Source organism: Cavia porcellus, unplaced genomic scaffold (genome assembly GCF_034190915.1).
Source record: "Cavia porcellus strain 051 isolate PalLab524CR breed Dunkin Hartley unplaced genomic scaffold, mCavPor4.1 scaffold_1, whole genome shotgun sequence".
Lineage (NCBI taxonomy): Eukaryota > Metazoa > Chordata > Mammalia > Rodentia > Caviidae > Cavia > Cavia porcellus.
The window spans coordinates 91,275,197-91,296,175 of NW_026947484.1; the positions used below are offsets into that span (position 1 = coordinate 91,275,197).

At 38.6% G+C, this 20,979-nt stretch overlaps 1 protein-coding gene across 13 annotated transcripts in view; it reads right to left on the minus strand.

The window, feature by feature from the left end:
• Positions 1–4,542: 4,542 nt before the first annotated feature.
• The window catches only part of Bnc2 (basonuclin zinc finger protein 2), a 417,193-nt gene continuing 400,756 nt past the window's right edge, over positions 4,543–20,979 (minus strand). For 10 of the 13 annotated variants that reach the window (XM_063251559.1, XM_063251549.1, XM_063251541.1 and 7 more), the window contains one exon: positions 4,543–14,404. In XM_063251559.1, coding sequence (XP_063107629.1) covers positions 13,744–14,404 — 661 coding nt within the window. In that variant the 3' untranslated portion in view covers positions 4,543–13,743. Of the gene's footprint in view, positions 14,405–15,903; positions 15,938–20,979 lie in introns of all 13 variants that reach the window. The other 3 variants (XM_063251583.1, XM_063251535.1, XM_063251579.1) reach the window with 3 other exon arrangements.

The following is a 20,979-nucleotide window of genomic DNA, read 5'->3' on the forward strand; positions in this document are numbered from 1 at the left end:
GGCTGGAGATCCATCTCATGACACACTTCTCCATGTCTACCCGGCTCCCCCTACCTCGGCCCCCCACATTGGCACCTTGGGGTGAGCCAAGAATTCACAACTTTAAGGGACTACTTCCTCAAGAACCTCCCTGAAAGTCCCAGTCTGGCCTTATTTCAGGACTCTGGTCCCAAAATTGGCTGTGTCTACTTCCTGTGGCTGAGGTGGACCACCTCTAGGCCCAAGTAATAAGGGCATAGATAAAGAAAAGAAAGTGGGGTTTTTTTGGTTTTTTTTTTTTGTTGTTTTTTTTTTTTCTCTCAGTTGACACAATAGCTCCTCAGGGAGTCAAATGGTTTCTTCCCTGCAGAGTTTTGGCTCCCGCAGTTCCTATCACTGCTGTTTTCACCCAGGAAGCAGCAGTCTCCGGGAAGATGGGGAATTTCATCCACTCTTCCTACATATTCCATGTTGTTTTCCCTACTTTTCTGCTCAGGGTCTTCTGGAGAAGTCTCTGTTCATACCCGGAAGCCCTGATGGGATTCAAGTTTCAGTCAGTTTAGCTGAGGCTGGAGTGGAGGGAACAGGGCAAACTCACTACCTTCTGGTCCTCTTCCTCCTGTGCTTCTTCAAGTGTCCACTTTGCAGAGCCCTCACATTGCTGGATGCAGTTTGTCTGGGCTAGACAGCTGCATTCGGTGGCAGAGGTGGGTCACCTGTGTCTGACCCATTTTATCCTCACCTGGAATGTACTTTGCTTCATTATAAAACTGGCTCCAACTTTGGCGTTTAATGAAGGGCTCCATCCACCCTACCAACCCTCTCCCTTCACTCACTCATTTATTCTGTTCATAAAGAACTGAATGCCTATTATACACTACAAACTGTGTGTGCGGGCTAAACATCCAGTCTTTAGGTTGTTTAGGACACAATTCCAGGTGAAACATGGGTATGTGTGTTTTGCACATACCCTGGCCTTTCCCAATGCTTGCATTAACAGCAGGTATATGAAAAGTGGGTGACTTTTGATGCGTCCTTGGGGAGTACGCCATGAGCCTGAAATGGTCCTTGCTTTCCAGCTCTGAGGGTGAGGCTGAGGGCTTTGGAAAGAGTTATATTTTCGAACACACAAGGTTTGTGGTTTTTGAAAGAACAGAAAGGATAAAAGCATAACATCCTGCAAGATTACATTCTGCTGAAGACCAGTTGATGCGACATCTGAAAATAATCTAATAAGTGTCTTGTTTTCAACCTGAAAATGACTTTGTGAAAGTTGGGATGGAAATTCTCCACTTAAAAAAATAAGAAAAATTGAAATGGAGATTGTGGGAAAGAACAAAGATGGGAAATTAGGAGAGTGCTTTGAATTGTTAATAGCATTTATACTTGTAAAAACGAATCTCTCTAAAAACCTGGAAATGCGCTAATAATTTTAAATCATCTTATACAGCACATGCCCCCAAACTTGATAAGTTCAGAATTCAATTGCTTATAACCATTTTTTGGAACATTACAAAAACTTGGAGTGGCTACACAATGAACAGACTCTGGACTTAAAATTATTGAATTCCTCAATGTATTTTTTCCCATAAATTCTTACAATTGGAAATAAATCGTGATAAAAATATATTGCACTATTTTTATAATAAATAGGGGAATTGGTCAAGAAAAGAAGATTCGAAGAGAGTTACGATGAAGAGTGGGGAGGAGAGCAAAGACAAGGCTGAAGGTGGCGTGTATGACAGCCCAAAATAAGAATGGAAGGCTGCGCCTGAAGATGATGGTGCTGCTGGCCAAGGTAAGACCAGTTAGGCAGGTCGGCGAGGACAGTTGGGGGCGAGTAAAACCAAATGCCATCAACCCTAGGCTCAAGGCCGGAGGGACTGAAGGAAACAGAAACTAGCGTCTTACCTCAGTGGTTGAGGGGTGACTTGGAGTTCCCCCAGCATTTCATTAATATACAAGTCAAATGCTGCTAATAGCCAATAGAGATAACAGACAGTTTTACTCTGTGAATTTCTGGTTTTTAATGATGTACTTGAGCTTAATTTTTACAGCTGTCCTTGTCTTAATGTTTTTTTTCCTCTCTGGAGTTTAATGGTTTCTAGTTACATATTAGCATTTAAAGCAGCATGTCACCATCAGGAAGCACATATCTTCTGATGGTTATGGCATTTGGACCTTCCCTAGTTCTCTAGAAGGGCAAGTGCTCCTGTGAGCGACACAGTGAATCCATCCTGATTGGAACTGGCAGCACAGGCTCAGGACACATGCTAGACATCTGACCTAATGCCTTGTGTAATAGCAGCTCAATGAGGACTCCTGCCATGAGGCAGAATGCTTGGAAAGTTACTAAATGCTGGCATCACTGGGTTTGGGGTCAGTGTGATGAAACCAGGACTCATTATGTTCCTACTATGCAATTGGTGCAAACTTGGTGCAATTAGCCTAGCACGATAATTTCCTGAAGCCATATGTTGATCCTCAGGGGAGAGATGGCTTCATGTGATTGGTGGCTCTGAACTCTGACTGGCATGTCCCAGCATCAAGCACATTTCTGTACATCAAGATAACATCAAACATAAGGTAAAAGAGCCACCTTGAGTTGAAACAGGAAACTCAGGTTGGGTTGCATACTTGTGAAGTGTTTTTGCTTTTTTCCTTCCTTCCTTTGCAAGGAAATTTTCAGAGAAAGGTCAAGGGACAGGGGAGAGCACAGACCTTACACAGAGTATAAGGCTCTGTGTAAGGCTGCCTCCCCTGCCCTTGCTCTCCTATCCAAATAAAATCAATGGAGGGACCTAGAGCACAATAAGTTATGTTCAGGGCTGCGTGTTCCCATTGGAGACCTATCAATGTGAACTAGCACTGTTGGGAAATCTCTTCAGCTGCCCCTCTTAATCAATACCTCTGTTCATTATACATTGCTGATGAATATGGGTAATGATTGGATGCCCCTGCATCAGGTGACTAAAAATAACTGTGCCTTACTGAGAATCAATAGATATTCCCCCCCAGCATTACTTCAAGCAATTCAATATTCCCATCCGCCCTCCTCAAGCCCCTGCCACTATAATCCTCTCTTGTCTTTCCTGATAGAGCAGCTTCATCCTTAGAACAGCTTTATTATATTAGTAACACTTAATGTACCATCATATTGTCAGCTGACACCGAGCAAACTAGCAGGCGGCAAGTCTTCCCGTGGCTCAGGAGAGCAACTGGCCACAACTCAGCCAGTTTTGATTAGCTTTATGCCAAGAGCTGTTTTCATGGGTGCCTCTTCAGTACAGGAGGATTTCCATCACTTAGTAACACTTAATAAAACTTTATTTTGTGGAGAAGGAGCTGTTTGAGTGGAATTTCATGCCAGTTACAGATGTGTTATGACAGATGAAAAGATCACAATGATACTTGGATTCATTGCAGAAGTGTGTTAACACACCCATGATATTTAATAGCCACGTGCCTCAGTGGAGGCTGACTTCCCTAAAGTTGCCTAACCTTTTATCTCTTTGCCCTCGCCCCAAAATCTTTCTGTGGGTGCTTAGAGTAATCAAAGAGGGACACCCTTGTGGATGCTTGGTGGCTAGTACCCAGACCCCCTGGGAGGTACCCTCACTCAGGAGATCTTCATCTGAGTAGCTCCTTAGTAGACTTGAGCGATAGAGGGATCTTGTCCAGAGGCCTGAACCAGTGGCTTGCCAGAGTCTGGGAAGTTCACGGTCTGGATTATAGGCTGAAGGAAACAGGAGATTTGGGGGGACACAAGCCAGGACTTGGAGAAATCTGGCTTTGAGGATGAAGCAAAAGTCCTGAATTGGCAGGAAAACTCCAGCACACGTTACAGTGTGCATTCCTCTCAAATCCTATGCATGACAGGTTTGAGGGTAATATTAAACATTGCTGAGTAAATGAACTTTCTATCTGCTCCTTCTGATTGTCCTTCGAACAGTGTAATAGGAGGAACTGCCACCAAATATGACATTTTTGCATCTGCTCATTTTATTTCTAGATTATAATAAGCATAGTCTGTAGAAAAAACAGTCAAGAGAGTATACACGGAAAGATAAGCATTATTCTAAAGAAATATAAAGTCATCCTGGTGGCTGCTGTCTGCATCTTTGAAAGGATAGGGTGGGAGGGAAATAATGTATATTTATAGAAAGCTAAGGTGCAAAATAAACTAACTTTCCCCTTTAGTTTTCCTTTTCTCAAAAGAGCAGTAGCTTTGGGGCAAGGCATTCTGGAAAGACACAGAAAAGCAATCCCCAAAGTTATAGCTTCGGTGTGGAAAGACTCAGGCAATGTTTGCTGGTCTCCACTAGGACTGGCTTGGATCTCTGGAACTCTAGTTCAGTTTTGCCATCTCAGCAACAATGAGTTGATCCCCTAAGAAACCTATCAATTAAATAATACCATGATTCTTCAATCCAATAGAAGATGAGCTCTAAGCTAGCCAACATGTGCACTTAACACTATAAGCCAAAGTACTATTTGATACTATTTGTAAATATCTACTGGAAATTGTTAGGTTTGTTTAAATCAAAAAGGTAAGAAGAGATCGGTGACTGATAAATCTTTAATATAAAAATTGTACAAGAATTTTGATACAAATTACAAGAGGTATTTGGACAAAATATGAATAAAATTCCATTTACATCCCAAACCCTTATGCATTTTATGCAAAAGACATACTGTAGACAGTTATAGTACAGAAAGTACAACAAAGAAAGTAGCAAATAAAAAATATAATTACCTTAGGCTACTAATAAAAACAAACCAAAAGGCAAAACAAAACAAAAACAAAAACCTTGCTTAAAGCACATACAGCATTTACAAAGCTACTGACATCACAATGAGATCAGGGTGATCCAAGCTGCCCCTGTCCCTTGGTGCAGTTACTTTTTGGATAGTACAGACTTTGGTTCTGCTGCAGGCTTAATGGAAGAGACCGGGTTGATGCTGGTGAGAACAATACAAACACAAAAAGACTAAACCCTTAAATTCTCAGTGAGAGAGAAGACATCTGGATTTTTTTTTTAAAATTCCTTTTCTTCAAGATATTTCAATTCCCTTTGGCCATTTTCACTGTCAAGTATGCAGGTTGAGTCAAACGCTTTTGGAGACACACCAGGGGGTTTGAGGTAAGAAAGCTCTGTGTTCTCCTAACTACATGAGGCATCTTGATGCATCTCATAGGACTATTCTAGGTTCAGCATGAGAGAACAGAGAACTTTCCCGAGCCACAGGCTGCCACTCTCCTACCTTGAGAGAATGAAAAGAAGCAGGGATTTCATAGAATGAGCCAGGCAGGATATGAGGGAAGCAGCGGACAGGGACATTCACCTCATAAGGGACTGCCCACTAGTGTCTGTCACCCTTAATCTGTCCGGTAGACTGTGCACTGCCTGACCAAGTGGCCTCGGGTCAACGTCTTCTGTGTCTCAACCTCCCTTGTGCCTGTGACCTCCACATACTCACATCAAGCTCTTCTGCTTTTTTTTTTTACACTGGCACTGACAGGAAAATGTAAGATTCTCTGCAGAACTACAGAACCAAAGTTTGCACAGAAAAGCAAGTGCATCACATATTAAAAATCTTAGATAGTCATATCAGATTAATATATAATACTAAAACATCTCATTAATTTAATTCATGTTATGTAAACCCCAAACAGGGTAGAACACACATTTCCAAAGCAATCAAATTAAGGTTGAAAGAGGGGGTGTTCTACCTTCTTACTTTAGTAAAGATTATTTATTTACTTATTATTTTTGAGGAGAGTGGGTGATATCAGACAAGCAGAGGGAAGGAGGGAGAAATGTAATGGGAAAGTCAGGGGAGATTAAGATAGACAATGAGAGGAATGGCTTACTCTGTACAAAGTCATGCAAAAACGCTCCAAATTGAGTACTAGATTAAAAAAAAAAAAACAGTCAGCCTTGGTTTATGCATCTCAAGTGAACCTATTAAATTCAGCACATTGCCTGGGAGTTCAAGAGCACTGTACCTCATGAGTCAGTGCTGCTCACAGCTATAGCACTGACTCTATGGTGGGGTGGAGGATGCTTCGTCTCCTACGAGAAAGACAGGCAGTGAGCTCCCACGGAAATGATGCCAGGTCAGTTCACCTTGCTGGGGAACTACCAAGAGGGCTGGAGTTTTCTCCTTCTTTTTGAAAACATTTCTAGGCCAGATGAATAGAGCTCTTTCACACACCCAAGATCTCCCCAGAGTCACCTCTCAATCTTTGCATTCCGTAACAGAAGTGGGCAGAGCCAGTTAATAATTGATAATTTGCCATCTTAGCTGTGCATTATCTCAACATCACATTTGGCAACAGGAAGCCTTATAAAATCTTGGTATAGCACTTAAATTCTCTATCTTCAAGAAATATACTTTTATATTATCTACATTTCTCCATTTTTCTTTTAAAAATACCCTTTTCTGCCCTTCCGTCCTTCGAAGATTCTTTAAAAGCAAGCTAAATAAAATGTGAAAAAATATTAACAATGTTCTCAAGCATTTCTGCTAATTAGAGAAAGGGGAGACAGCTAATATCAACTAGCAGAATTTGTGCAATTTTGGCAACCGAGTTTTTAATTAAGATTCCACGTTCAATATGGAAACGTAAAAAACATCAAGTCAATGAACTGCTTTTTCTCTGACCCAAAGTCCTTGCTCAAAGTGCGTTTCTCCCCAACCTCCCGCTGGTTTATGAAGTGACTTCACACAGCTTTGCCAGCACAGGTCTGTTACGCTGTCTATGCCTGATTCTGCGCTTCTCTCCATGTAAAAGTCCATGGCAAAGGCGACATCTGCATGGGTCTTATTCGGTTGACTAGCATCTTATTTGAAATGTGAATCTTCACAGGAGTTAACTATCTTCTGTCAAAAGTGCTGCAACATGGTTGGAAGCATGGGGTCCCCTTCTATAAGCAATGTGCACAAATAGATCTTGTATTTCCTTCAGTCACTCATCAGCCATGGTTTCACTCATTGTTTATGTAGCTCAATATACAGAAGTAACAGGCAGTATGGGCACATTATCTGGCTTTTGGTATTCTGGAATATGTTTTCCCATATACTTCCTTTGTACCTTTGGTCTCCCATCATTCAGTATTGCAAAACCGCCTCTCACTGTATTAGTACTTATCCAAAGTTTTCTAATAAATGTTTCCTTTTAAAATTAGGGTAGTCCTTATTGTAACAAAGATAGCTAAAAGCCCAGTACCTTATTTTCTTTTTAGACTGTCAGTATAGTTTAACAATATAAATCAGTCCTGTTAAAACATGGATTTGATTTCTGCTATTGAAAGATACATGTGTACATTCAGAGTAACAGCTTGATGCCAAAGATTTCCAAAACATCTTTTTTTTTTTTTTTTACCACTGTGCATAATCAGTTTGTTTACAACACGTGTAGTTTTTGAAGGGGAAGAAAATTATTTTAATCTTTTCCTTACAGAAGAATATGGAGCAATCTAATCCAACTATTGCTACTGACTCGAAGAAAAATTTGCTCTAATTACAGCCATACCCAGTGCTCCTAAAATAGATGGGCATTAATTGCAGTACTTGTTTCCAAACAAGTAGGGTACTTTGTCACAGAGAGCACCTCTCTACTGACCCTTTATGGAAGAAGGACCTTGTTACTGTTCAGTTAACAGCTTGAGAGGGCATCTAGTGCAGACTGGGGCTTCTCAAACATACAGCAGGTGTGCAGATGCACTCTGTGCTGGGAGGATGAAAAGGGGAAGGAGGGAGGAGACAGAGAAAAAGAGGAGAGAAAGAGGCTGATGGGGAGTGTGTGTGCACATCAGGAAGCTCTGTGGGAAAGCCTAGCCCTTGTACTCACTTTCCCCTTCACAAGGGATAAACAGGCAATTACGCATCCTTTTCTATTTGATGGCCAAGTGCTGAACTGGAAAGCACACTATTAGTTTGTGTCCCTTCAGGGCCAGGGCAATAAGCAGCCAGGAGCGCTGGGGCTGAGGCAGAGAGGGTGTTGTCTGCTGTTAGTGTGACAGTCTTGTCAGCAGCATTCACATTACTGGAAGGTAATAAAGTGACAAGTAAGTTATTAGAAAGATATGAGGTGAAATTGAACTGAAGCTTCTCACTGAGCAGCCCTAGCTTCTTCCTTTCCCCTTTCGTAATGGTCCACTATTTGTTATGAACTGAGCTACATCCTGATACCCTTTATAAGATTTTTTTTTCCTGCATAAAGGTCAGTGAATTTACAACAACACTTCAGAGAAGATGAATAAAGGTAGTTTTATGACAACTATAGTGTTGCTTCAGAAAAATATATATTGCATTATAATGAACAATAATGCTGATTTAATTCAGAGTGCCTGTGAAAATGCTTTCTTTAAAACCCTCTGTTCTTAGGCTTAAAAAACAGTAGCTGATATCTAGTTACTACAAAGTGACTATAAAAAATCATTTGTGCAAGATGTGGGAAGGATGACAAAAGGACACAAGATGAGTATTTGGTCAAAAGTGATGGCAGGTAATTCAGTGGTCAGTTTTATAGCTGGATTTTCATGCATGTTGACAATTATCATTTAGGGTGAGCAACATTCCAATGACAGGAAATACGGAAGTGAGTTTGGAACCAATCAAGTATGATTTTAATAGCAATGTGAGCAGGTCTTTATCTCTGAGGAAAAAATACGAAAATAAAAGTTGCTTGTAAGATGTGATATGAGCTGCAGTTTTGATCAAGAGGTTGCCAGCCGAGCAGTATTACAATCACAGCTTTGTGTGTATTGCTATAGTGACAAGCAAAAGTGATGAAGGGACAGATCCACGCTGGTATCTGACATCTGCTCCTCCACTCTGGTCACAATTACAAACATTCGTCACTGAACTTTTCTATAGTTTATGTTACTCTCTGCATCTTTTTTGCTCCCCAAAGGACTCTAGCATCCCTTTCCACTCAAAAGGACTCGAAAAGCTAACTCTCCCCTAAAACCTCGAAAATGTCCTTGTTGCTGTCCTGATCCCTCAGGAATCTACTTCTCTGTGCAGCTGACTTGCTTGTCTCATCTCAGGTGTGTCCAGAGTCACCTCATCACAGGGAATTCTGCATGTCATGGTATCCATACACTGTCACCCACTGCTAGACCACGTTGTACCAGATTTTTTGGACTATTGTCTAATGCATTAACAGCTACCCCCAAACCAGAGCAGGAATCAACCCTCTACTTAATGTCACTTCCTCTTCTGATAGAAATTTAGTGCTCTCTCCAGTCTTTTTTGCCCATCTTTTACTGCCCTCTTGTTAGGTCCTGCCTGGTAAAAAAACAAAGAATACAAGGGAAAAGCAACCCTGATGGTTTAAGTATTTATGTTTGCGAGGAGGTGCTTTTTTGTACAATCTTTTTGGCATAATTTAAAAAGAAACTTAAAAGTGTGTTTCCACAGGCTGCAAGTGTTTCTCCTAGATGTTCTTCATGCAACTTATCTTTGGATTGTTCATTCTATCAGTGCTAGCAAACTAGAGATACAATTTAGGACTGCTCAGGCCAAGCTGCCTAAGCAGTTAGTGGCAAGTCCATGGCGACCTGATTGTTATGAGTCTTTATGTTCTAATTGCCAAAAGCCTCCATTCTTTTTACTTGGCATATGTCTAGTCTGTGTGAGTGTGGGCGGGACATTTTATTTGGTGGGAACCTAATATATCCTGAATAAAATGAGGCGAATGCTTCTGGATCCATCCATTCTTGATATAATCAGAATTTTTTAAAAGAGCAGTGTCTATACTAATGGGATTTTTAATCAGTAACATGCCTCCTCCTCTCACTGAAAGGGCCTGCAAATTCGTAACCAAAGATAGCACACTACAAAGGCAGTGAAACCACTGTGCTAAGAATGTTTTTCCAAAAATATTTGTCATGTTGAGAAGAAAAACATTTAACACCTTTAAATCTTAAAAAAAAAAAAAAAAATCAAGCTGGCTAGGACAGCTGCTGTTAGGACCGGCAATGAGTTACACTGGGCTAATTTAGATAATTACTAGCAAAACTAAGGTCAAACTTTTATCACATTTTAAAATTTCAATGTATTTATCTTTTCTTCTTCCTCTGTCTTCCCTCTCCACTGCATGTAGACTAATGTGGACTAAGCCTTTCTGGTATTTACAAAAACACAGTTTAAAATGATGAAAATAGCAAGTTTCAACATCAGTTAGAGAAGATGTACAATAATACTGACTAATTTTGTACTTATGATAAAACCCTGGCTATAATCAAACAGGAAAAAACTGCTTGGGTGAAAACCTACATCCTTATTAATTTTCAGTCAGCATAAGATGAACGCAGCTAGAGAGAAACTGCTTAATGACAGGAAACTCCTATGAAAACGTAAATGAGAAGGAATGGCCAAAGATGAAGAGCTCAAGGATTAAAATGCAGATCCTTTTATCCTTCCTGTTTGCACGTAAGACTTGGGACCACTGGCTTAAGAATTACAGTTAGGTCAAACACTGCACAGGCAAAACCAGGGAGCAGCAAGACCTTGCAACCAGAAGAATTGTGTTTTATGAGTTTACGTTTTATGCACTACATATTCATCCACTCACCCTTATTCCTTTTAAATAAAAACTGGCTTAATATTGGGAAGCATTATTGTTGAGAAGGCCACCATAACAACTGCATATCTGTGGTACAAACTAGTACTAAATCGGAGACATTTATTTTAAAAGTGCCAGCTGCCCAGGGCCATTTCTGACCAAAAATAAAAAGAGGTGAACACATTCATGTTTGCAACTAAGGAAAATTCTTTTAGACTGTCATTACTCTTTTTTTCTTCCCCCCTCCTAACTGGGTATTGACATTACCCTTTGTGGCAAGTAACAACACTGATTCAGCTTGGTACATTTGCTGATGTGACCTCCTGCTAGATCTGTAAGTCACTCATTAGGGCTACCTGACCTTTTATCTGACATTAAACAGGAAATGATTTTGCACAGATGAGTTCTATAACCACAACCAACAATGTAAATTTTAAAAGCTAAAATAAAAAATATGGGTATGAAAATTCTTAATATTAGATAGAATTTAGTCAATGCTCTCTAAAATCCAAAGTTTCCATAATCTTTTGTTAGTATACTAAAAATGTTTTTCCACCCTTTTGGAATCTAATCATTTGATAATACAGCAACAGCGCAATACAGAGAACGCTAAGAGGACCAAGATGTTTGCAAACAAATGTTCATTATTCTAGTTCAATCTTTCACAAACATACTGTACAGAGTCTTATAAGGTATAAAACAAAGAAAAACATCTCTGTCTATTCAATTTAACACAATACCAAAATGAAGCAATTAAGACTTTGGGAAATTCAAAGGTACAAGAAAACAAAACGGTTATTACTAGTTCCTCAGCTTTTTACCGTAAACATTTGTCATTTAACAGACATAGTGTTTGATATAGTGTCTTTTGTAATGCAAATACTTTTGTTCTTTCCTCACTGCAGAACAAATGCAGAACCAAAGGAACTCCATAGAACCCCATAGTATCCTCAGAAGGAGTCGAGAAGATAAAGCTCATATATATATCTTTAAGAAGAGCTTATCTTTAAGAATCTATTGTTTCTGAAATTTTCACAAATAAAAAATACTGAATCCCCAACAAATGATGCTTTTGGAAACAATAAATACTGTGAGGTACAATAAATCCTACAGGAATAATAACAATAGAAACATATTAACAGTTTCCTTTGGCAAATTTAACGGAATTAAATGCTGATATGAACACAGAAAAAAATAATTACAAAACATGGGAAATGGAAATGACACAAAAGGTTCTAACAAAGGGGTATCTCTAACTTTTAGACTTATGGGCGAAATGTTTGAGGCCATTAAATGCAGAAAACAAATACATTCTCTTTATACTGACTGTGTACTGTTTGACAAAATAGTCCTTATCTTTCCCCTCCCTTCACTTAAAAAAAAAAAAAAAGACAACAAAACATACTCTGCGGCGCTCGCCCTAATGGTTTTGGCTGCAGACTGAATTTGAGTAAATATCATCATTTAGTCAGTATGTTGTGGTAGCTGAGGCTGCCGATGTGGTTAACCAGCTCAGGCAACATGTGTAAACATCGGAAACAAAACAAAATAAAACAAAAAAGGTTTGGAGCAGTCTCCCCGCTCTTTCTCACTCTCAATTGCTTGGTTTCAGGCTTGCTTTCATTTCTCTCTGACAAATTCATGTGGGGAAACACAAAACACTACACAGTAAGATCCTATCTGAAACCCTCCTTCCCCCGCCTTTCAGAAGGAGAGCTGCTCAATTCAAGTTTAGCACGCGTTTTCAGAGCTTCCAAGTACTCTGCTGTGAAACGGCTTTTGATTTTGTCTGTCAAACAGGACTGAATCGTAGCGCTACTGTAGAATTTGTGACAAATGAGACAGTCATACAACAGACCAACCCAATTCAGACCTTTTCAACAGTTTGGGCCTTGGAAATGAGTGTTCAACTCTTTTACTGTATTCAGCTTTGTTCCATAGTGAGTAATTTGGGCTTTTGTATCCTGAAATATTATCCTGCCTCTAAAGAAGAAATGCCTTGGCTGTTTCACACCACATAATTTTGTTTTCCTTTTATGTAACTTAACATATAAGCAAGAAGGATGCAATGTTGATTCTAATAACATTCGGCACTTGAAAGAATCACCAAGTTTTTTTTAAAGCGGTTTTCTGGTGGCCGACAAATTGGCCTGTGGTTATGTTGAGTGACTAATTGTATTTTCTTTTCTGGAAACTTGTGCAAAGTTGGCAGTTTTGTGTTAACACTAATACTTTTGTTTGGCATTCATGCCCTATACTGACCAGACCATTTTTATACAAGTGGATTTTTTTTAAAAGACACTTACTGAAGTATGGCAATAGTTTAAGGATAAAAAAGAAGCATGGATATTACACATCCTCTTGTAGTGTATGAAAAAAAGTGCATGACTGGATTTATGTACTAGTACAGGACATTTTTAAAAATCAGATCTGTGCTGTAAAGCATGCCAGCACCTCTTTATCACTATATCTAACAGGTAGTAAAAACAAGACCATGTTTTCTTTTTTAAAAAAATGTGCATTAATGCTAACATAAATGAGCAGAGCTAAGCCAGCAACCTATTTTTTTCCTGCATATCTAACAGCTGGATGTAACTGTAAAAATTAAACAAAAGAGTTAAACAACCATCAATACAACTGTTTTACATCATCAGCCTCTCAAGGCTAAATATTTACAGGTGAATCTGCCATGCTTTAATTGAAGATTCTCTCAAAACCTTAAAAGTTCACAAAAGACAACTATACAAAGTTCCTGTTGGTTTCTTTTTTCTTTTCTCCCTTTTAATTTTTGCAGGCAATAGTCATGGGTACAACAAATTGTCTCCTTGGAGAAGACCATGAATTGTTCTATCAAAATTGGGGCTAGATGCACGCTTTACGTGTGTGTGTGTGTGTGTGTGTGTGTGTGTGTGTGTGTTAAAGGGGTACTATTTTCACCCCCAAATTAAAGATTCCACCCCTTTCCCAAAACTATAAAGGAAACAGAAAAAATTCAAAAGCACCTAGTGTTTCTTTTTTATCTAAAGAAATTATCTGTGTATGTGTGTGTATGTAGACACAGAGGTACACATAGGTACACACACATACACACCCCGCCGACAAGAACGTAAGCGCACACTGACAACGGCAGTTCAAACATGTAGGCCATCTGGTGAGAGCTGGCATTTGTAGTGTCCGTTCTGGGACTAATCTATTGAAGTGAAGGGAATGTTTTTGTGGAGATTAGGGTTCTGACTGTGCCGATTTCGGCTTCGCACAGAGGAAAACATCATATTGCAACCGGGGACCTTGCACTTGTGCATTTCTCGCAAATGCACAGTTTTGTAGTGCACCCTCAGAGTCCCCTTGTTGCTGTACATTTTGTGGCAAATGTTGCACGCGATCCCACCATTGCTCCCAGACAAGCTGCTGAACATAAGCGATCCTGGAACTTCAGCCCCAAGGCTGCCAGGGAGGGCAGGGGCCTCAGCCTTGTGTGCAGACTCCCCACTGTCACTCGCCCCGTCAATGTCATCGAGAAGAATCCCCTCGTCACTGCCTGCATCAGATTCTCTGGAGGAATGGATGCTGCTGCTGGACTGGAGGCTGGAGGTGGTGCTCAAGTCAAGGACCATGTAGTCCTCTGTCATGCCTCTCCCATACCCATTCAGGTGGGAGTCTTCAGTCCCTGCGGGAGAGGAGGCATCTTCCCTGACATCGAGCCCCAAGGGGTGCTGGGCACCATAGATCTTCACCAAAAATTCATCCCGGAGGTCTTTGCTAAGGGAGGGCTGCGACGAGTCCAGGCCCATGTCATCGAGTTCTTTGGTCAACAGTTTACGATGCAGATTTATGTTGGCACTGTGTCTAGGAAAACAAGAGGGAAGGGGGGTAGGTGCAGAGGGAGTGGGGAGGGGTGAGAAAATGGAGAGCATTTTAAAATTGATTCGGCTTTCACCAGGCGTCAAATAAGCACATTCATTTTACACCATTATAAAAGCAAGCACTTTGCTACATCCTTGGGATCTGGGAGATAAAATACGGGGAACTATTCATTAACTAATTTTTAGAAGAATAAAATCTTCAATGGTAGGATGAATGTAAGCCCATGCACCCCTTTTCTCAATTTTTCTGTTATTGTTCCTATGTAGCAGTGTCAGCCTTCAAGGGCCTCACAGTAGAAATTTTAGAGTATGTGTACAGTAAACAGAATTAAGGAACAGAAACTTTCTTGCCTGTCAGAAGAGAAAAGTCTAAATTTATCTTAAAATAATTCCTTTCTTCATACAGTAAACACTTTGTTGAGGTATAAAAAAATCTACTTTTTTGAAAAAGGAAATGGTCTAGATAATTTAGATTTTACTGAAAAATAATGAAATCTTCACCCCCACTCTCCTATATTACAACTTTCAAGTAAGAAAATTTTGGCTTGTTAGTACTTTAGTATTGAGTTAAAAGACTCTTGAACAACATAAGTCTGTTTCTCAGAAGGCTCTCAAAAGATCTATTAAATCTAACAGCAAAAATGTATTTTTCAGAAGTTACACTTTAGTGAAATGTTTTCATCACGTAATTCCATTTTAAAATTCTTTAAAACAAGGGTATGAAAATTGTATTTTAAAATACAATCCACCCACCCTTTAAAAATTATACTGAACAACAGAAAAAAGAAAAACCTGAAAAGACAAAATTAAGATACAATAAGTACAAAAAAATTAAGCACAATAACATATGATACATCTTTTTTAACAACTGGAACCTATACTTCTTATATAAGCAAAACTTTTATTCTGTTCACTGAATGTTTTGCTTGTGTTAAAAAAAAAAAAAGACATGATTTGTCCCAGAACATTCATAGGGACACTATGATTTATAAAATCTGATGTTATTATTTATCTGAAAACACTGTCTTTGTATTTACATCCCCCATTTATTTTTAAAGTGCTCTTGGGCATATACCTCTCTCCAACTGCAAAGGCTCAGATGTTTTACAAGTACCTAAATTGAATGCTACCCTTCCCAAAATAAATCAATTAACAAGTAAATAAAATAAAGCTTCTCAATATTGGCCCAGAAGCTCTACATTTTAGAAAAGTAATTCTGGTAACAGAAATGATCCAAATGGTCAGTATAAAGTCTAATAGAGATTTATGATTAAAAAGTACACAAAAGAAAAACTAGCCACTCTATCTGATAATAATCATAGTTACTATTTCGTACAGATGGTTGAGAGGTATGTGCCTCAGAGACAAGAAAGGTGGGAAAGACTTCTCCACCTTTCTACACAAGACAATATACAGCAATCTGGGTTTAAGTGGCAGAGGGCACAGCCCTCTCCACACTGCACTTAGGAAGGCTGAGCTTACCTTGTGATAATAAGATCAGCTTTCTAATCTTTTGCTAAATCGATCACAAAAGAAAGCAAGAATGAGAGACAGAGAGAGAGAGAAAGAGAGAGAGAGAGAGAGAGAGAAAACAAATTCACATTCTAGACATCTGGTTTAAAAAAACAAACAATAAAATAGGGATTTAAAATGTTTTGATCACAAATAATTTTCTGTCATAAGCGATCATCTCATATGCTGTCTTGATGATTTTCAGATCAGCTGCATAATCCAAAAATCATAAATCAAATTAAGATAAACAAATTCACAGTATCATCATCATCCATAAATGAATTCCAAGCAGACACATGCAGTGTGAGGGGATGTGAGTGGTAAACAGAAGTTGTCCCCATGGTCCCTACTCAGCCACAGTTATTCCCTGTTTTCTTGGTATCAAATGGCAGATGACTTCACATGCAAGTTGCTAAGTAGAATACAGGAAATGCCTACTTTGAAGTCTTTAACATGACGTGGATACAGCATCACTAGGGTTAAAAAACGAATGTGGAAATACAGTTATACTGTTTATGTACTAATATTCTATTGATGAAGCCATCTGCCAATTATAAGCAGCTCACAAAATCCTATCCCTCAATTTATCATTTTTAAAACCTTCCCTCCTTTCTTAATTTCACAAACACACATTTTACTATGACTGTAATCTAGAATACTATGTTGTTTCTCACACATCTATAGTTACCACTTCCTAGGGTCACTTCTGAGAAAATAGCAGCCAGATACACATCAAGACACACTAAATAAAGAATACATTAACACTGACAAAAGGACACACTGATCACTCAGATGGACACCTCTTCTCTAAGACAACTTATGAAATTACACATTTCCAGCAACATGTTGCCAGAGATTTTTTTCTTCATTTCTCACTTACAGAAGTAAAAATCTGTAATCTAATTAGATGATGTAGCAGCCCTCAATATCTGTCAACCAAACGATGTGCAGAAATGTGTAGACCAGCTCTGGCACTCTGCTCAACAGTGTCCCTTTTCCGCTGTCAGCAGTACTGTTGGCCTCTGCTAATATAATTACATTGACTTTTATTCAATTAAGTGCCATCCCTCATTAAAAAAAAAGCTACTTTATCAATTGATTCAGGTGTAATGCAATAATAAAGATGAACTCATGGCAGTGCATTAGCTCTGCCGTTCATAACTTCAGTACATGAGTTCATTCATGGTAGTCGATTTCCATTATGCAACCACAGTTCAAAAGAATTGATTCTTTTATGTTCATTTCTTAATCTATTTCATTTTTGTTTAATAATCCTTCCAAATGCCATATGCAAAACACTTGAAGTTAGGAGAGGAAGAATGGGTTGTGGAAAACCTGCTGGTTCCTTCTCATGATAGCGGGCTTGGGGATTTTCCAACAAACTCAAATCATATTGCTGAGCTGGAGATGGAATGTGAGAGGAGGAGAGAAAGAAGACAGAATGATGCTTTAGAGACTACTGATCCTGTCCTTCAAGAGGTTAGAGTTCAGCTTCACAGAATGTTAAAAAGGGCAGTGCTTGATTTTAACAAAGAACTATTGTTGGACTTTCCAATCAGTCAATCCAAACCATTAACTGTCATAAAACATTGTCCTCGTGAGATAGAAAGACCTGAGGTTAATAGCAATTTGAGGAATATTACAAGTTTATTTGGGTCAGCAAAACTTTGGTGAAAAGAAAGGAAAAATGAAATGATGAGACAGAGGAAGTCTCACTGAAAATCACAACATAGAAGATTTTAAACTGGAAGGCCAGAAAGATAACATTGTGGGAAAAATAATCTATAAAACAATCAATTTGGAGTCACGAAAAAAATTTTTTTTCTACAAATTTAGTATTCACTACATTTATCTTCAGAAAAGAATACTCCCGAACCAAAGTCTAGTCGGAAGCAGAACTTCTTATATTTTATAAGAATGTAAACAACATGAAAGCTGTTTGTATTGGCTCTGATGAGACCCATGATATTGATATATGGGGCAAAGTTCTCTTAGCGAAAAGAAAAAAACAAAACAAAGTAAAACTAAAGACTGGACTGGGATGGAGAGACAAAAATGAGTTTGTAGAGACAAAGGTAAGGATTAACACAGTGATCCAAAACGTAGTCCCAAGAAGGCTATTTTTAAGAATACAAACTGAATAATCTACAGTAATTAAATTGTGTGTATCCTACAGATCAAGTAGAATTTGCACACAGGAGAAAGTACAATTATTTGCTTTCAATCAGTAAGACACATGAACCTTAAAGAAGCTCTTCCCAAAATACACTGCAAATAGAAAGAACACAAAAATCCCAAGTCAGAGGCAAGGAATGGGGTATTTAAGAAAAGGTACTGGTAAAAAAGCGAAGACCTCAGTGTGGTACACAAGGCATGAAAAGTCTACAAATTAGGGCAGGAAAAGCCCTCTGATGTAGGCTACGCTAGGATTTAAAATGTTTCCTCTGAACCTCTGAGCTCTTTCTGTACAGTGAATTTACCAAGAGCCTCCTGAAGACTAAGATCACAAAAGCAAAAAGCAATAAAAAGTGAAAAGCATTAATGTTTTAGATTGGGGGAAACCCAATTTTTTAAAAAATTCAAAATACTAAGTGAATGTCTCTGAAACACAAGCCTTTTTCTGTTTGATGAAAACTTTGCTTTACTCTCACAGAAGACATGAAATTCATCAAATGTAGTCAAATAAATGAAAATGCCTTTAGAGAAGAAACTAAAACCTTAGTCCTGCTCTGGACTTTTCTCAAATCTCTTTTTCCCACTGTTCCAATATCCAGTTGGACTTAATGCAGTTTTATAAAAGCAAAACAGGTTAGGACAAAAATAGTTTACTTAAAAGGAAATTTTTTGTTTTGAGCCCTTCTCCCCCGATCCTGGGCACTGAAGCCAGAGCCTTCACACTGAGCTACATACATCGCCAATCCCTTATTTTTCTATTGTGAAACATGGTCTCACTACGTTACTAAGCTACCCAGGCTGGGCTTGAACTTCCAATTCTCCTGGCTCAGCCTCCTGGAGTACTGGGATTATAGGCATGTCCCACCAAGCCTGGCTTGTTTTTGAATTCTTAAATTTGGCTTTGGTATACAAGAAAGAATTGTTTGTATTTATGTACACCTGTGTTTAACAAAAAGGTTCCCTGGCTGGGTTAGAAAATCAGACTGGAAGGCAGAAACTGAAAAGTAAATAAATCAAGTTATGTGTTATATGAAATGCCTAACACCTAATTCTTAAATCTTAATCAGTTTTGAGCCATTCTAAACTTAGGGAATTGAAAGAAGACACTTGATAATTAATTACGATCCCTTGATTAAAATGAAATTGAGCTTTCCCTTTGAATCAATTTTGGCCTTTATATTCCTGCTGGACTTTGCCACTCACAATACATTAATTAGATTTTTCAAATAATATTGTACAAAATGATCACAGTGGTATATATATAACTGACACCCTATGTGTATGTGTGTGTATAGATACATCCCTTGTTACTGTCTGGGGATTGGTTATCGCTTCTACTTCACCAAAATCCACAAATGCTCAAGTTCCTTAAATAAAATGATGCAATATTCACATAAAGCCTACATGTGTTTTCCTGTATATTTTAAACCATCTCTAGATTACTTATAATGCCCAACACAATGAAAATGATATGCAAATAGCAGTGTCTTGAACAAATAATAACAAGAAAAAGGCTACCTATGTTTAGTACAAAAAGTTTTTAAAAAATATTTTCTACGTGTGGTTGGTTGAACCTACACAAATGGAATCGAACGTGGAAGGGTAAGCTGTATATGTATCTTAGGAGAGGGAAAGAGACAGAGAGGATAAATTTCTATCTACTCTTGGTATACCTCGGTAACAGGCTTAGGGATGTTGTGTGACTACTGAATCAACAATTCTCTTGAACAGAAATGTTCAGCCTGATATCCAAATACACAGAAATTAAAAATTAAAACCTCTGCCTCTGATTAGTTCTTTTCTTATCTGTACTGCTACAATAGTAACTGTTATGCTTCAAGTTTTTTGCATTATCATTTAGGTAGCACCCTCTCTGTAAATTAAATGACATTTTTGACGCTACTATTTCTGCAAAACTAGAGTAGTGCAGTAAGTTATTATTTACAGATTTTTCTCCATAAGGTCTAAACACCTTTCCCTAGCTAAGGAAGAAAACTCAGTGTCAAATTCTAGTGGATGATTCTCAAATGCACAAAAAGAAAGAAAGAAAAAAGCAAGAAATAAAAGCTAAGCAAATTCTTGCAAATTAAAAGTATGAAATTCAGTCATTTCAATCCCTTTCAATATAAAACAAATCATCCACACTGGTCACGCAGACAGCTCTCTCTACATTCAAATTACTCACTTGAAGATAAGCTCCCACCAAACTCTTCGGGGGTTTAGCTAATTTACTGCACAGATACGGCACGTCTGTTGTAATAACAGGTAGGATGTACTGGGGTCGGCCATTTATCAGAATTAGACTTCTTTTCTCAATTCACAGTGAATTATGCTGCCTACACGACTCCTCTCTCTCTCTCAGAGCCTGCCATCCCCTTACGGCCCCTAATGTGGCAGGCAAACAAAATTGACAGTCTCATCTTGTCAACAAGGGGCATTCTCTTGAGAAGCTATTTAACTTTGCAGAGGAAGCAATGTATTAATGTGCTTGTCCCAGGAATGTTAATCATCTTCAAGCTTCCGATCTCACTTTGACGTGAACAAAATCACCAAATTTGTTTACTAAATGAATCGTAATATGCTAATAAGAAAGCATGACATATATGGAAAAGCCAAACAGATGGTTTGTTTACTCCACTTTGCAACTTTATAAATGTAACTCTGAAGATGTTACTGAGAATTATTGGTTTGTTGGCAGAAGCAAACATGTCTTTCGCATACTAAATCTGGTGCTACAGTTAGAAAACAATTTGTCATTGCTGTGGAATGCATAAAAATGTTAATGTAGTGATGGCATTTGGGAAAGCATATTGGTAGATGGAAAATGTATATGCTGGATGCTCAGGTAAAGCACAGAATTGATATCCTACA